General features: G+C 44.0%; 1 protein-coding gene and 1 long non-coding RNA gene across 5 annotated transcripts in view; one reads left to right on the forward strand and one right to left on the reverse strand.

Moving 5' to 3' along the window:
- Positions 1–17,490, forward strand: part of LOC147106199 (uncharacterized) — a 188,084-nt gene that overhangs the window by 91,715 nt on the left and 78,879 nt on the right. The window lies entirely within an intron of this gene.
- The window catches only part of LOC147106200 (potassium voltage-gated channel subfamily KQT member 1-like), a 793,335-nt gene continuing 782,166 nt past the window's right edge, over positions 6,322–17,490 (reverse strand). Inside the window, exon 6 of one of the 2 annotated variants that reach the window (XM_086009092.1) lies at positions 6,322–7,566. In XM_086009092.1, the coding sequence (XP_085865218.1) occupies positions 7,411–7,566 (156 nt within the window). In that variant the 3' untranslated portion in view covers positions 6,322–7,410. The remainder of the gene's footprint in view (positions 7,567–17,490) is intronic. The other variant, XR_015081382.1, reaches the window with a different exon arrangement.

Genomic DNA, 17,490 nt, shown 5'->3' on the forward strand with positions numbered 1-17,490 from the left:
TCCTAAGTGCACACATACACATAAAATAGATTTCCTTTAGATTTTCTTACAGAAGGTAGCTAGTGTTTGGCATAAATCTATATCTATGTTTTCCTTGTTTTTTGTGATCTTTGTTCTCTTTGAAATGATTTGAACTCGACTGTATGTACTTTGATATAGCACCTGTAGCCCTATTAGCCCATAATGCAGCGCCCAAAGATCAAAAGAACTTTTGAAGTTCACTTAATATGTATATCTGCACTCCACATTAAAGTCATTTCTGACGTCTCACTGGTGTAAAGGTGCATGTGTAAACAGGACCATTGTACTAAGCGCAACAAAATATCATGTGGTGATCATGCTAAGAGGCTATTACCAGTCTAGCTTCCTCCACCCTAACTAATTAAAGTCACATTTTGCATTAACTCATTCACGACTAAAGATGTGTTTCAGAATTATTCACACTGCTCCCAGGAAGGTAACAGCTGGTATTGTCGCTGTTGCCAAACAGCATAAACGTGGGAAACAGCAAGGGACACGACAGATAATGAATTAAAAATGCTTGATTATGTTAGCAATTAATGTCTCAATAATTCACAGATCATCAGTTCTTGATGCATACTTGATGGCTGGCTCTGTCAGTGAAATATATTTTTGTTTATAGTATGTGAACAGTAAGGGCATTGACAATACAACATCATCTGCACTAATAAGCAAACTATCCAACTCCAATTTAATTGTCATAGTTTGTAACATAGCAATGATTTTCGGTGGCAGTAAATACATGCATAGAAACAAATATTCATATTTTTTTCCTGTGCATAATAACCTGACAGGGGTGTTATAGAACATGTAATAGAAATAAATTTTAGATCACCTGGGAGTGTGCACACAAGGCAATTCACAAATTAAAATCGGGCAGGTTCTATAATGGGCAGTCGATTCGCACTGCCAGTTTTATGCCCGAGTGGCAAGTTGAATATCTATCCTAATGTGCCGAATCATCCTGGAACACATTCTTGCAGTGCCTACAGCTCCCCGAGCGGAGGGGTGGGGGGGAGGGGGGAAAGAGGCTCACAGCTAAACCTAATCCTATCCTCGTACTTTCAAGAAGGGTCACTTAAAAATGGTCATGAGCAGGAATTATAAGTGACTTCTCTCCCATTTAACGACAACAGCTTGTATTTATATAACACCTTTAACATAGTAAAATGTCCCAAGGTGCTTCACAGGAGTGTCATCCAACAAAATTTGACACCGAGCCACATAAAGAGATATTAGGGCAGATGACCATAAGCTTGGTTAAAGAGGTAGGTTTTAAGGAGCGTCTTAAAGGAAGAAAACAAGGTAGAGAGGCGGAGAGGTTCAGCCACCAATGGTTGAGCGATTAAAATCGGGAATGCTCAAGAGGCCAGAATTGGAGGACTGCAGATATCTTGGAGGGTTGCAGGGCTGGAGGAGATTACAGAGATAGGGAGGGGCAAGGCCACGGAGGGATTTTAAAACAAGGATGATAATTTTAAAATCGAGGCATTGCTTAATCGGGAGCCAATGTAGGTTACCGAGCACCGGGGAGATGAGTGAATGGGACTTGATGCAAGTTAGGACACAGGCAGCAGATTTTTGGCTGACTTCAAGTTTATGGAGGGTGGAATGTGGGAGGCCGGCCAGGAGTGCGTTGGAATAGTCAAGTCTAGAGGTAACACAGGCATGGATGAGGGTTTCTGCAGCAGATGAGCTGAGGCGGGGCGGAGTTGGGCGATGTTACGGAGGTGGAAATAGGCAGTCTTAGTGATGGCGTGGATATGTGGTTGGAAGCTTATCTCGGGGTTAAGTATGACACTAAGGTTGTGAACAGTCTGGTTCAGCCTCAGACAGTTGCCAGGGAGAGGGGTGCAGTCGGTGGCTAGGGAACGGAGTTTGTGGCGGGGATCAAGTTACCGCGACCCGGAGCCCAGCTGGGCCACCAGGAATCAGAGTGCCGGCAAAAGAGTCCGGCACTCAAGAGAAGTGCCGGGCTCATGGAGCACAGCCGGCACTCCGTGTGGGGGGGTGGGGGCTGCAGAGGAGGCCGGGGACGGCAGAGTGGGCAGATACTGGCAGGCGGCCAGCAACAGAAATGGCCGCCCAGCACCTCCCCTTTAATTTGCACCACCCCGGCCACAGGTAGGCCTTCCTGACCCTATCGAACATAGTGTCCAGTGGTAAGTCAGGGGTCGCTACCAAAGATGGCGGCCGGGGGCGCGAGTGGGGCGCTGCATGCGGCGATTATGTCATCGCCGGTGTGCAGCGCCGCCGCTAACCTCCTGCTGAATTTCGCAGGATGCGTTGGCGGCACCACGCCCAGACGCTAGTTGCTTTGCGCCCAGTTAGCGCCCTCTAACGGGAGGCGCAAAGCAACCAAATTTTTAGGCCAATGGCTTTGGTCTTCCAAATATTTAGTTGGAGGAAATTTCTGCTTATCCACTACTGGATATTGGACAAGCAGTCTGACACTTTAGAGACAGTGGTGGGGTCGAGAGAGGTGGTGGTGAGGTAGAGCTGGGTGTTAGCGTACATGTGGAAACCGATGCTGTGTTTTCGGATGATGCCGGTAAGGGGCAGTGTGTAGATGAGCAATAGGAGGGGAGCCAAGGATAGATCCTTGGGGGAATACCAGAGGCAACAGAGCAGGAGCGGGAAGAGAAGCCATTGCAGGTGAATCTCTGGCTATGACTTAATAGATAAGAATGGAACCAGGCGCGTGCAGTCCCACCCAGCAGGACAACAGTGGAGAGGTGTTGGAGGAGGATGGCGTGGTCAACCATGTCAAAGGCTGCAGACAGGTTGAGAAGGATGAGGAGGGATAATTTACCTTTGCCACAGTCATATAGGATATAATTTGTGACTTACATAAGAGCATTAGCCATTAGCCAGGTACACTGGTGGACTTGGAGCACTCTCACTGCAGCCCTGCCTGAGATCAGCTGACTCAACAAGACCAGAGACTGAACCTGCAATCTTACTGGTTGGTACGCTCAGTACCATACCACAGGGTAAGTGTATGCACAAAGTTATTGGGAGAGAAACAACTGGTCAGTTTTTGTGGAAAAAAATTAGACTCAATTGAAACTGAATTGATTAGACAGTAGATTTTTGATTGGATCAGCATTGGAAGGAGCATCCCTTTGGAGGCAGGGGAGTATTCACACATGGATCCATGGGGCCTTTGCCCAGGGACTTTAGCCAAATGTGGGGGCCCCTGGTAAACTCACCATAATGCCGAAAAACTGCATACAACCGCTGGATCAGTTTCATTTAAATGTAGTATATTGTGATATGATTTGCTTTATTATTAATGCAGTACATAAACATTCTACGGGTATTTTCATGCATTTTACTACATGTTTATGTTTTAATGGATCGGGTGGAGGGTTTGGGGCAGGGGCGTCGTGTTGCGGGTGCGGAGATGCTCAGGACCACAAGAATTATTCCGCTCTGTTTGGAGGTGGGCCTCTATCGCCAATGTGACAGTTGCCCTAGAAGTAAACCTCCAGCACAATTCATCTTAACTGAATCACCTGTAACAAAAGGCAGTGAAAATCACAGTACTACTTGTCTTATGTTCATAGGTCCACGGTTATACCCATGGCAACATAAAAGATGTTGGTTGCCTGATTTCCTGACACTTAATGCTGATACGATACCGAATGTGTTGTTTAAGTAAGTGCATCACTTTTGGGCATGCATTGGATAGAAATCTCTCATAAATGGTGAACATACATATGTTTTTATTAATTAGGTTGAACTGCACTGAATTAATATTTGAATTTGTTTGAAATATGAATCAAATGCAGATATTTATTCACAATCACTTACACAGTTTGTTAAGGGAATACTCATTTAGTTTGAATGACTTCATTAGAACAGCTGGGCTGTGAACATTGCAATAAGCAATAAGATCAGCATTACCTCTGGTTGCCTGATTTGAGGAAAGCAGTTATATAATTTGACTATCTTTAATGTTACACTGATCATTATGTCTCATCTCTTTTTGGAAAACTTCAGAAGCAGAGTGGGGGCTGATGCCTACTTGTTTATATGAAGGGTACAATATACATTGCTCCCCTTATTTTTCCCAGCATTCTGAGTCTTTGACACAAATGCAAGCTGCATCAGAAATGGGTGTGCACCACTATGAACTATATAAAGGACATGCTACTGGCAAGCTTATTACTTACTTCAATCTATTCAAGGCTGGTATTTGGAAACTAAATCTATATTTTGATGGGGTGGGGGAGAGAGAGGAGGCTGCTGGTTCACTTCAGAGAGATGACATTCCATGCAACTCAGTACCTAATTTTTCCCTTTAGTCTAGCAGGAAGCTGGATTTAATTCTATTTTGATGCTGAAATTCTAAATTTAAATCCAGGCATCAAACATTGCATGAGCTGCAATCTTATTTCCATAAAAACAAGAGCTCTCCAAAGTATGCAGTTAGTTTGCAGCACATAAAATATGCTAGCACCACCAAGGAGAGGAATTTGGGGCCATTGATCCTGAAGTGTGGTTTCACCTTTAATTAAACATGCCTCGAGTTTGCTTTAATTGAAATGAATGTTGCTGACAACTTCAAGCTAGTTTTGCCAGTCACTGCAACTGGTTTTACTTTACATTCAGCAAGTGAAATTAAAAGTTTAAAGAGTCATAGGATTTAATGGGGAAAAAATTCGGTTGCTTTGCGCCTCCCGTTACCGACCCTAAGAGGCGCAAAGCAACTCACGCCCGGGCGCAGCACCGCCAACGTCTCCCGCGAAATTCAGCAGGAGGTTAGCAGCAGCGCTAACTGTTAGCGCGCTGCGGCGCTGTGCCACCGGCGATGATGTCATCGCCGTGTGCAGCACCCTGGCCATAATCTTTAATAGTGCCCCCTGACTTACCGCCGGACGTTATGTCTGATGGGGTCAGGGGGGCCTACCTGCGGCCGGGTTGGTGCTATTTAAAGGCGAGGTGCCGGGCGGTCATTTTTGTTGCTGGCCACCTGCCAGCACCTGCCTCCACTGCCGTCCCCGGCCTCCTTACCCGCCCCCCCGCGGTGTGCCGGCTGCGCTCCATGAGCCCGGCACTTCTTTTGAGCGCCAGGCTCTTTTGCCGGCACTCCCGACTCCAGCTGGGCCCCGGGTCGCGCTGCGCAAGGGGAGGAAGGCCTGCGATACCGTGGCGCTGCAGTACTTCGCCCCGTGATATTCCCTTGCAGCGCCCCAAGAGGGAGGCGGGGCACTTCCAATAGTGCCCCGCTTCCCTCTTGGGGCGCTACCACTCAATTTCGGTCGCGGGGGCGCTAATTTTTCTGGGGCGCTAAAAATAGTGTCCGCGTGAAGTTAGCGCCCCAAAGGGGGCGCGACTCAATTTTTCGCCCAATAGGTCTACTAGCTACAGAATCTGAAAACACAGAAATGTAGTTTGTATAACAGAACCAACAAGTTCACAGCAAAATTGTGGAAATCCTTCTGGGTATCATATATGCAGTACATCTTGATACCAAACATACATTTCAGAGCTTTCTTGTGTACACTGTGCATGTAGTACATTTAGTAATAACTTGTGTTTCAGCAAGTAATTTTGCGGCTCCCCCGGTGATGATTGGCTTTGCTGTGGGTGAGTGCAGGTTAGGATTTCGGGAGTTTGCATAGACACATGTCCAAATCACTGCATGTCACAGTTTGTGGCAGACAACAAAGGGTGCCAAAGAAAGGCTGCTACTGCCAGTCAACATAAGCCGCCTTGCAAAGAAAGAGTTGTAATAATGAGATACCACACCAAAACTTGCACTGTTTGGATGAACTCCAACCTTGGCACTCACCTCACCCGTATAAACTAGGTACATGACTAATTGACTGTCTTAGCTTGCTACAGTTGGATTTTGAAAGCTAGATTACCATTCCCAAAGTTGAATTGAAATTTGTATTTTTTTGGGAAGAAGCAGTGATATTTGGTTGTAGTTGTATTTACTAATGTTTGACTAATTTATCAATAAATGAGTCAAACATGACCTCCCGCTCCTAAAACCATGCTGATTGTCTTGGATTATCTCTTGCCCCTCAAGAAAGGTTTCTTCTGGCATAAAGGCACTAAGATAATTGCTCATCTTTAGTTCCCATGCTTCAACCAGATAGTGGTGAGACAAAAATTCTACTTAAGGCATCAAGAGGACTAAATCTGCCAGCCATGAACTGATTACCACCTAAAGCAGCTGGCCAACTGCTGTTACAATAATAGGGATTCAAAGAGATGCAGGTGAGAAAGAGAGTTGCTGTTCCATCACTTTGAAAACTAGTGGTAAATTAGATAAAGCACACATCCTTTAATGTAAGCTTTAGTAATGTGTTTATTTTCACATTTGCCATTCACTTTGATTATGACAACCCAGGACCCCAGTATTATACAAAGATTAATATTTCCTACATTTTTCCTACCATTTTTCAAATTTGAAAGCTGAGGTCTTCATTAGATTAGTATAATATTGTAATTGTTAGCAATATACACAATTAATATGCTACATTGGAATGTCACTACTATAAGCTTTCTTAATGTAATCTCTTTATAACAAACTCTTGTCCCTGGTCCTGACAGAATCTCCATTACTGTAAGCAGTGCAGCTAAGTAATGATCCCTCTTCCCCACAATAGGCAGAGCCAATTTTGCTGACACTATGGATTATAATAATTCTGAATTTATTTTATCTTGGTGAATTCTGAAAACATAAGACATTTCAAAATAACTAGGCAGTTAAAATTTCTCATTCATAAAACCAAGCAAAGATAAAATGATCTTATCTGCCAAAAATATCATTATACAAATATAACTGTATTCAAGTTTATGTTTTTATTTCTATCTACATTATGTTCATTACTCTGTTTTGCCTAACTTTTACTACACCAAAGCTCCCACAGCTTTGAGCTCTGGAGTTCAAAACGAGCAGTAGTCTTATTTTGAAGAATTTGTTTTTATCCTTCTATCTCTTTTGCTTCTCTACTATTTTTCTTTCTGCCTGTCCACTCCTGTGTATTGAACAAGGACAAAAAAAACTGTGAAGCTAAAGCTTTGTGTGTAGTAACCACCATGGAGCACTGTTCCTGCTGAATAATGTGGAGGATCTGAGCACTCATTTGGTTCTTGTCAGCTTCATGTTCAGAGCATTAAACATCTTTAAATTGCTATGGTAACAGATTTAGAATACAAGATGAACATTAGCTAAAGTATAGATAGATGCAGACATTTTTACAAAAAAGACCAAGTTTACAGAGAAGACATACATTTTTCAAAAGAGGTACATCACAAGTTTATTAGCTATAGAGAAGAGTGCCCGCCATTAGCTTGCGGTTTTCACTAGCACTCTGAGGCATTGACCAGTTCAGATGCTTACACATTAAAAATGCTGCATATGTGGCCTCATGCTTTTGAGTTCACTGCAGATATCTCTGAAGTGGAGACAAGGTGTTTGATGGTTGGCGTTGTAGACCCTGAAGAATATGGCAGCTGCTGTATGGCAAGCTGGTCTTTTAGCATGCTCAGGATGTCATCTAGTTTCTGGTCTATCTGTGTGATCTGTCAACAAAAACAGAGAAGTAAGTCCATCAGCCTCACACTCAGCTTTTCATCATCACACTGACAAGACAACTGACTTTTTCTTTTGCTCCATTCATAAACCTTCAACTGTTTGTCCCTTATTCTTCTTGTATTTCATGACATTTAACACATTACAATATGGGGACTTTGGTTGACAATTTATACACTTCCAAGATGTGGGGGGATGGGCTCAGTTTATTCAAATTACTTAGCAATGTATGTAATGTACATAAAACCAAAGATTAATGCCGTACACTCTAAGCAAAAATAAATAATTTTGTTTGGTTGTAATTTCTGACTGAACCGATGGCTTTGTCTGTCAAAAATGAAGAACTGGATTGTTTTTGAAGTTTATTCAGCATTTTATAAGAAACCACAATTTTCATTTAGTTAGAATGTTTGCATGGGATGCTAGGAAAAGATAGTTTTTATTAAAAAAAAGTCCCTTTAACCAGGAAAGTTAAAAATAGTTAAAACTGCCCAGAGGTGGGAAAGTCTGCATACTGATGAGTGTTCTCTTTTGGTTTCAAGAAGGCCCTTTATCATAATCCCTGACAGGAATGGACTTTTAAACTTACAATACTACATAAAGGTATTTCCTGTCTGGTGCTCAGTTGTACTTTTGTTATGCTTATATAAAAACGGGACTTAAGTTAATAATAAACTCATCGTTATGTTGTGTGCAGTTGTTGTTTGAATTGGCATCAGTAAAGGTTAAAGCCAGTAGCAATTTCCATTTTATAAATAGGGGCAGAGATTACAAGACAAAAGAGGTAATGATAAATTTCTACAAGGCAATGATTAGCCCAAAGTAAGAATACATCACTGGGAATTTCCTCGGGAAGGCCGGTGGAAGTCCTGGATAAACACGTGAACAGGATTTCCACCGATTTGCCATCAAAATTATGGCAGCTAATTGCGACAACCCCCAAGGAAATTCCAAGCACTTCTGCAGTTTTGGGTGCCCCATTATACAGACGACATCAGGATGATACTAGGGATGAGAAACTATAGTTATGAGGAGAAACTTGAAATACTGAGACTATTTCCATTGGAGCAGGGAAGGCTAAGGGGAGATTTAATAGAAGGTTTTATAATTATAAAGGGTTTTGATCGGCTATTTCTTCTGGTTGGTGAATCAGTGATGAGGGGGTCATCAATTTAATATTGTCATAAAGAGAGTGAGGAGAGATGTTAAAAAAAATGTCTTTATGCAGAGAGGGCGTAATGCTTTGCCACAGGGAATAGTTGTCAGAGACTATTGCTTCTTTGAAGGGAAGAGTAGATGCATTTTTGAAGCAGAGAAAGATACAGGGCTAAGCAAGGCAATTAGATTAGCTTTGGATTCCTCTAGCAAAGAGCTGGCACAGACGTAATGTACCAAATGGCCTCCTTCTGTGTTGTTAACTTTTGTGGTTTTATGTCGTGTGAATGCGTTTTTACAATAATACTGCTCATGTGATATTATTCTGTATCTTGGTGCATGACCTTTCCTTTAGACACGTATTACTCTTCACGTCTAATGTGAAATCAGCTTTCACATTGGTTTTGTTTTACAAGTACTTTTGAAGTGTAATCACTTGTAATGTAGGAAACACGGTTGTCAATGAGCTGATGATCAGATATTTGTAGTGCTATTGGTTGAGAGGTAAATATTGGCCAGGACACCAGGGAGAACTCTCCCGCTCTTTTTCAAATAGTGCCATGGGATCTTTTATGTCCAACTGAGAGGGCAGATGGGGCCTAGGTTCTGAAAGACGGCACCTCCAACAGTGTCAGCTTAGATTTTGCGCTCCAGTCTCTGGAATGGGACTTGAACCCACAACCTTCTGACTTGGAGGTGAGCGTGCAACCACCGAGCCATGGGTGACACTCTTTGTTAGAGGTGATTTTACATCTACACTGCCACAAATAAACATAAACAGTTGCTATGGTTATTTTTCTGACCACAGTAAGGCAAAACTCTCTGCTGCTCATACAGATGATCATTGGGAATTGTGCAGCTGTACTGGCCTCCCCTTCCATCTGGGAAATGAAAGTCACAATTGCGACTTTTAAGCAACAGATTAAGAGTAATCATGCGCATTGTTTTTGTGTTGCCACCAGTGCTCTGGAGTCTAGGCTGCAGTGTAAAAGGGTGAATTCCAGAGCAGCAGTAGCTGAAGCTGAACCATTTCTTCTAGGATATTAGAAATTACAACATTGAAGGAGGCTATTCAGCCCATCATGTCTGCACTGATGCTAACTCTTCAACTGGAGCTATCTACTTTAATCTAAGTACCTTGCACTTTTCTTATATCCTTTTATATTCTTCCATTTCAAATAGAGTAGCAGTTCCCTTTTAAATTATTTTATAATCTGTGTCTCAATAGCCACTTGTAAAACATTCAGGGATAGAATTTCTGTGGTGGATTTTCTGATTTTCCACCGTGATTTTAGCGGGAACTTTGGAGAAACAGTGTAAACCGTTTATTCCATTTCTCTAGGAAGTTCTGCAATCTTCTGCCAAAGTTATGATGGAAAATAGGGAAAACCCCACGGAAACCCAGGTGCCAATGTTCTATTAACCCTCTTGTGAAAACAATTTCATCACCCGTCTAGTTATAGTCCTGAGTCTATGCCCCCTTGTTAGCGGTTTGCCACCTTCGCCAACCAATGGAAACAATGGCCAGGAATTTCCTCAGAACTGCTCCTGCTCTGCTGCCATATATTTGCGGGAAGGAGGCAGAAACCCCTTTTAAGTGCGTAAGCAGGATTTCTGACGCACTTTTGGTGAAGCAATGGTGGCAAAATTCCTGACTAATTTTCATTATTCATTTCTCAAAATCTTTATGATTTAAAAAACCTGTACAAGCAAGTTTACAAGGCCATTTTGGACCGTCGCCGAAGCCCTTCAGTGATCTCCCCTCAGCCTTGATGACTGATGGCGAAATGCTTGGAAGAACTGTGCCATACGGAATGAATTCCTTATAGAGGACCCCACAGTACAACCTGAAGGATCAACCTTTCCTCGCAAACAGTGGAGAACCATCAACCGCCTCAGAACTGGTCATGGGAAATGCTGCCACCTTCTCCATAGATGGAAGATTAAAACACCCCCTCATGTGACTGTGGAGCTCCTAATCAGACCCTTGAGCACATCATTGAGCACTGCCCTCCGAGGAAATTTGCAGGCAGCCTACAAGACATCCACACTGTTCCAGCTTTGGCCTGAATATCCAACTTAGATACAGTATTGACATTTGATTTGCTTTGCTACTACCATACGAAAGAAGAAGAAGCAGCAGCAAGTTTACTCGTACAACAAATATGCCTTGTTGAACTGGTATAATGCAAATGGACCCATTGCTGGAGAAGTTGCACATTTATTTTCAATGCTTGTAAAAAATACACACAATGGGTAATTACATCCAGCAAGCTGCAGCTTCTTTGACTGCACAGCAGGGTGTGTTCGAACAACTAGCATTTCACTCTAAGGACTTTTTGTGACAGTATGCAAGTTTAAAAAAAACTCTTGATTTTCTCCCTTGTCCTTCTGTCGGGCACCACCTGCAATTATAGGGGTGGTGGGAGGCACCCTGCTCCCAGCTCTCTGCCAGTGTTCTTCTGATCTGTAGGTGGTGCACAAAAGGAGGCCTAAGGAACTAATCTCCTTCTGATTCTTGTCTTTTTAATTCTTCACTCATGTTTCCTCTGTTCCACCACTCCCTCCTGAGTCGCACCTGGTTATCTCTTGGCACCACCACCGAAAATCTAAAATTTGGTGAAATTGAAATTGTGTCTCATCATTAGCATGGTACACTGATTTGCTGCTCAAAGCACTCTAGGACTATATTGGTTTTTATTGCAGTATGTATGAATAAACTAATTATTCACTTGTCTGTTAAAGGCAAATTATTGCTGAATTGGGCAGATTTACAGGTTTCGGTTAATTGAACAGCCCAAAACAGACCACTCCAAAAACTCAGCTAAAACCCCATCATACTGAGTGTTGGCAGAAGATGCTGCATTTATTGTAAAATAACCTTTAGCTGTGTAGTTCCCCACCCCTTTCCTCTTATTTTTGAATTCCAGTTGAAAAATTTGTAGGGACAGAGATGAATGATGATGCAATGATATCACTTTGGCACCGATCATACCTTAGTTACCTTAACATTTATTTTCCCTTATTATGAGGAGGAATTTCTTCACTCACAGGGTTGTGAATCTTTGGCATTCTCTGCCCCAGAGGGCTGTGAATGCCGAGTCTTTGAGTATATTCAAGGCTGAGATAGATAGATTTTTGGACTCTAGGGGAATCAAGGGATATGGAGATCGGGTGGGAAAGTGGAGTTGAGGTCGATGATCAGTCATGAATGGCGGAGCAGGCCTACTCCTGCTCTTATTTCTTATGTTCTTATGTTCTAAAACATCTCACCAACTCTACATTTCTAACTAAAGTAAGTGAGTTTGTAATTAATGATAGTGGATAGATATGTTACATGGAGGACAATGCCTTGAGATGGGCTATGTAAATGACCTCTGCTGAATGTAGGTTATTGGTCAAGGTAGTGCATGACATTGCAAAATTCCAAAATCCACAGCTATTGCTAACCAGCTATTTGTATTTTCTGTTTGTGTTACAGTAAGGCAATTTCTATTCTCTCTTTCTAAAACATTCTTTGTTTATCTAGGAACTCAAATTACACAACTCGTATCTCCTGTTGAGAGTACTGTTAAAGGGAAGAGGCGGGGGGAGGTTTCTCCATTTAAATTGCTGTGTTGGGCATGTATATACAGCTGATGGAACCAGCTGGTCTCCCATTTATCACAGCAAAGGTCAGCCTAGTCAGGGTTAATCCAGTCATGTCATTGTATATGATGTGAGACAGAGAGCAAACAAAAAGAAATGCAAACTAAACAGGGTAATAAATTTCCATTCTCAGTTTAATAGTTGGACGTTGGTCAGAAGACAGGGTTTTCTCCCTCAAAAGTGCTTCTGTTCATTTTGGGAAATTAAATTAATCTTTGAACAATTTTGCCACCAACCTAAACTATAGGGCTGAATTTTGCCGGTGCTCAGAGTGCAGGTTTGGAGGTGGGTCCGTTGTTAAAATCACAAAGATTGACAGCGGGTCGTTATCCCGCTGTAAACCTACCTTTTTCTCAGTTTCCCAATTGTCGGGTCTGCCTGAACAGACCCGACACCAAGCGGCGGTTCAGCCAATTTAGATACTTAAAAGCTTATTAAAAGGTAGTTAAGAACCATTTTCCCATGTACTAACCATTTTACCAGGTTTTCAACGAGGTTCCCGGAAAGTGGCTATCACGTCAGGTAAGTATGCCAAGTTCTTAATGACTGTAGATTGCTGTGAATAGATGAAAGCTGCAAAAGTGGTATAAAACCTACCATTTCACAGCTGTTCACTTCCCAATCTTAGAAGCTGGCGCATTAATGATTTGGAACCCACCTCTGAGCTTTATGCACTTTTGAAATGTCTGGAGTAATCTCTCTATCCACTGTCACCTCCTTGGAACAACCTATCTCAACATTGACAGATGAATTCTGTCATCTCAACCTCACCTGCCATCTATTCCATCAGCATCGGTGCCCTTGAAAAAAATCTCACATTGGTCCGCAGAATCCCAACACGATCAGCCCCAACACTAGCAGCACCAACATCCACACCAACCTTCTCCGCAATCAACTGATGCTGCACTGGACACAGGGCATCATCACCCGTGCACACTGCTGCCCAGGATGCCAGTGATGGCCTCACCATGTCTGGATTTGCTTCACTTAACACTGAACACCCTGGCTGCCACATGCCACCACCACACACCAGCACCATAAAGCATCCCTGCAATGTCCAAGCCATTGCTTTCACACTCATCGTGATTGGTGGGGGGGACAGGAACGTATGTCTCACCATTCACTGGAACTCACTAAGACACTTTCAAAGGTGCACACAAATCTGTCCAAGAAGGCAAAGTGGTGACAATAAGGATTTCAATGCTTGATAATACAATAACAGAAAGTTTACACAAACGTTGTGCCTACCCTTGTTGTTAGTTCGTATGATTGCACTAGGATGAGGGTGAGTGTGAGGGGTGGCTGGTGAGATGGGGAAGTGATAATGTAGATAGAGAGGGATGGGTGGGTGGAGGTGCAAGGTAAGTTGGTGTGAGTAAAGATGTGCAGGAGTAGGGTAAGGAAGGCAGAGTGATGGGGATATGATGAGTGGCACAGGAGGATGAGGTTGCGCCACTGCAGCCTGGTCCTCCTGATGACATCCCTGCTTGTGTCCTCCTGTGCAATGTGCAACCAGGCTGCATTGGTGTCCTGGGAAAGTGTCTTCTGCCCATTGAAAGGGAGGACAACCTCCCTGCGTGCTGTGACTCCCTCCTGGCTTCTAAATCCATTTTATAGTGAATGTGCAACCATTCTAAAGAGGCCTTTTATTGTTAGGAGCTTTTTGATTGAAGTTGAGTAATATTAAGGTTAATAAACTGAGTCCACCAAGATTTTGCCCTGAATGAATAGTGGCAGTGTGGTGCCACAGTGTGTGGTAGGACATGAATCCCAGGTGATGAATCCCATAAGGCAAGTTTCTGGAGGGTTGGGGTGGGGTGATTGCGGGGTGTCGGAGAGAAATCAAGAACGGAGATGGGGGGGTGTAGGTGATCACGTGGAGGTGTCCAATCGTAGGGGGGGGGGGAAGCAGGTTAGCTTGGGGCACGGGGGGGTGGGTAAGCACTCCTGCTCCTCCTGTCCCATAAGCAATGCTGGAAAAGCACTTACCTCTTCCATGCAGCTGCCTTTGCCTGCCTTTAGCGGTCGGGTTTCCCACCTGGCCGGCCAGCATTAAAGCTGGAAGAGAGATAAAATCTGAGGCATGCATCCTCATTAAAATATTTAAATTAGTGGCCCGCCTCCATCCCGCCTCCGTGGGTGGATTCGAGGCGGATTGGGTTTGAAATTTTTATAATTTTAACATCCCACCCAACCCAAACCCCCAAATTACCCCCAAAATGTCAAGGTAGATTGAAAACGATAATCAATTGAGATTAATAGATGATGTAAGCTAAAATGAGTCCAAAAGAAATTTGATATTTCAATTTAAGTTCATTCTAAGGCCCTGACATTGAGATTTCTACCAGGAGGTGTGTAGGATTGCTATAAATGAAGACAGTTTCTAGGGTTAAGTACCTAGATATGGTAATGGGCTGTGGGAGTCAAATCTCAGACTGTTTACAAATTTGCAAACTGTGAATGAACAAAAGTTGTTTCTTATGTGTTCATCCAATAATTTGCTTGGTAATCATACCAATGTAGTACAAACACCAGTCTACCAGGGATCAGATGGATGCATTACCATGACTGGGCCTGATGCTGGTCTCCAGACAGGCAGACATTGCTCTTTTAAAATAAAATGTCCTTTATTTCAGTGGAATCTCCCACAGGGCTATGGAAATGTATTGAGGATGTGCAAAATAACAACTGAATGGGCAGAGAAAACTCAAAGAAATGTGCCATTATTTTTCATACGTTTGGTAAATAACCAATTAAATGAATTTAACCCTTTGCTCTCACAAATAGTAACTCTCGTTCACATAGTTTTACTGAAAAATGGGTTCAAGGAAGGCAACAGAGTTCAATTATACTAGAGTATTGTGCAAAACAAATCATGTTGATATAGTACCAGTTGCTATACATTTGGGGGGAGAAAATGAGCACCTTAGCACCTCCCATTAGCGCCTCTGGGGGCGCTATAGGGGCGCTAAGCACTTACCGACCGGGCACGGCGAGAAGATCGACTCCCGCTATATTTGGCGGGAGGTTTGCGGTGGCAGCATGGCATTGTGCCCCGATCTCCTTTGCCCAGAGATCGTGACGTCATCGCCCCGGTAGCACCCCGGACCCGAACTTTGGTTATGCCCCCTGCAGCATTGCCGGGTGAAAACACCGGCAGCTGCAGGAGGCGTTCATCGGGAGGCTGGGCGCTTCAGGAGCGATACTTAAAGGTGAGGTGGCCGAGGTAAGTAAAAAAAATTGGGAAATTGCTCTCTCTCTTTTTTATTTGTCTTTGCTGCTGCTGTGCATCGGGCTGATCGGGCCGGATCGCGGCTGCTGTCGGGGACTAGGTAAGTTTTCTCCTTGCAGAGCCTGCAGTGATGGCCCTTCCCTTTAAGGGAGGGAAGGAGCCTTCCAACGCGGTAGCGCTGCACGGCCCAGTGTGCAGCACTGCTCACCTACCGCTCCGCCTGCTGCCTGTTGTGCTCCAGGAAGGAAGTCGAGCACTTGATTTAGCGCTTCACTTCCTTCCTGGAACGCAAATCCAAATTTTTTAAAAGTTGAAAAACATTAGTACCTGGCGCTAATTTTTTCAACTTTTAAAAGTTAGCGGCCCAAACGGGATAAGACCGAATTTCTCCCCCATGGTTTTCAAAGATTTAAATACTGCAGTGTAGGAATTGCTAGATTCCTAACCAAAGGACTGAGATCGAGTCAGTCTGTCAACCAAACGAAGTTTAATACTGTTTTGCAGAAGTAACAATCAAAACGAGGAGAACTAACTAACAGGTCTATGTTCAATGCTGGCTCCACGAGGACTGAGAGAGGAGGCTCCTCAGTCTGACGTCATGACGTCATCACATTTCCCGCCGTTGGGAACGTCACGTGACCCACGTGGTGACGTCATCACGTTTGGTCTTAATCCTACAGAGACCGCGCTATTTACATGCAGTAAAACGAATACAGGTACAGATTCATTCTGTTACAGGTAATTATGTACATCGATATAAGAGTCCCTTGGTGGCTCTGCCACATGCGCCCCCCCAGAATTGTCTTTAGCAGTGAAAGTCAATCGAAGAGGAAGTCGGACGAGCCTGTTTGAACGACTCCTATATTCCCGGAATCGCCAACCGCCATTGCGGCCGTGGGACATCCCTCAGGCTCGGTCTTCCTTTCCCGTATTTGGTGCTGGTGTTTTTTCTTCGTGTGAGGCGTGAAACTGCAGGGAGGCCGGCAGCATCTGGCTCTCGCGCCGAAACGGGCGTGGTAAAAACACAAGCCGGGCGTCGGGGCAGAGTCCGCGAGGGAGGGGCGCCTCGTGGCGGTGCAGAATTGCTGCGTGACTGCATAAATAGTGTCTGCTGCGGCGGCAAGCACTACGCAATCCGTAGCATCCGATCTTGTGAGGGCTGCCTGTACCTGCTCGGGCAATTGACTCAAGAACAACTCACGAAAGAGGAACCATTGCGGTTCAGAGCTGAGGAGTGTGAGCATCTGGCACATTAACTCCGATGGCTTGGAGTCGCCTAACCTGGGCAGCGTAAGTAAGCGGCGTGCGCGTTCCACCTTCGTGAGGCCGAAAACCTGAATTAACCATGCTTTTAGCGTGTCATACTTGCCGTCGACCGGGGGGGTTTTCAAGCAGGTTGATGATCCTTGAAGCCGTGGAGCCGTCGAGTGCGGAGACCACGTAGAGGTAACGGGTCTGATCCGCCACGATGTTTCGAAGTTCAAACTGAGCTTCCGCTTGCACGAACCAGGAGGCCGCCTGTTGTTCCCAAAACTGAGGGAGCTTCAAAGCCACCGCGTTCGCTTCCATCGTTTCGTTGCGTTTCGCTTCCTCCGCGAAGATCGTTCGCGAAAGTTCAGGGTCACCACTGTAGGAATTGCTAGATTCCTAACCTCAACGTAAACTCGAGGAACAGCACCTCATCTTCCGATTAGGCACTCTGCAGCCTTCCGGACTCAATATCGAGTTCAACAATTTCAGATCATAACCTCGGCCCCTATTTCATTTTTTCTTGTAATTTTTCCACTCCTTTCCCCACCCCCCTTTCCTTTTGTTTCACTCTCACACCCTAGCTTCTAACACCTTTTATTGTCTCTTTTTTACTTCTTTTGTTTCTTTT

Source organism: Somniosus microcephalus, chromosome 16 (assembly GCF_052327205.1).
Source record: "Somniosus microcephalus isolate GS21.2 chromosome 16, FLI_Smic_1.0, whole genome shotgun sequence".
NCBI classification, from domain to species: domain Eukaryota; kingdom Metazoa; phylum Chordata; class Chondrichthyes; order Squaliformes; family Somniosidae; genus Somniosus; species Somniosus microcephalus.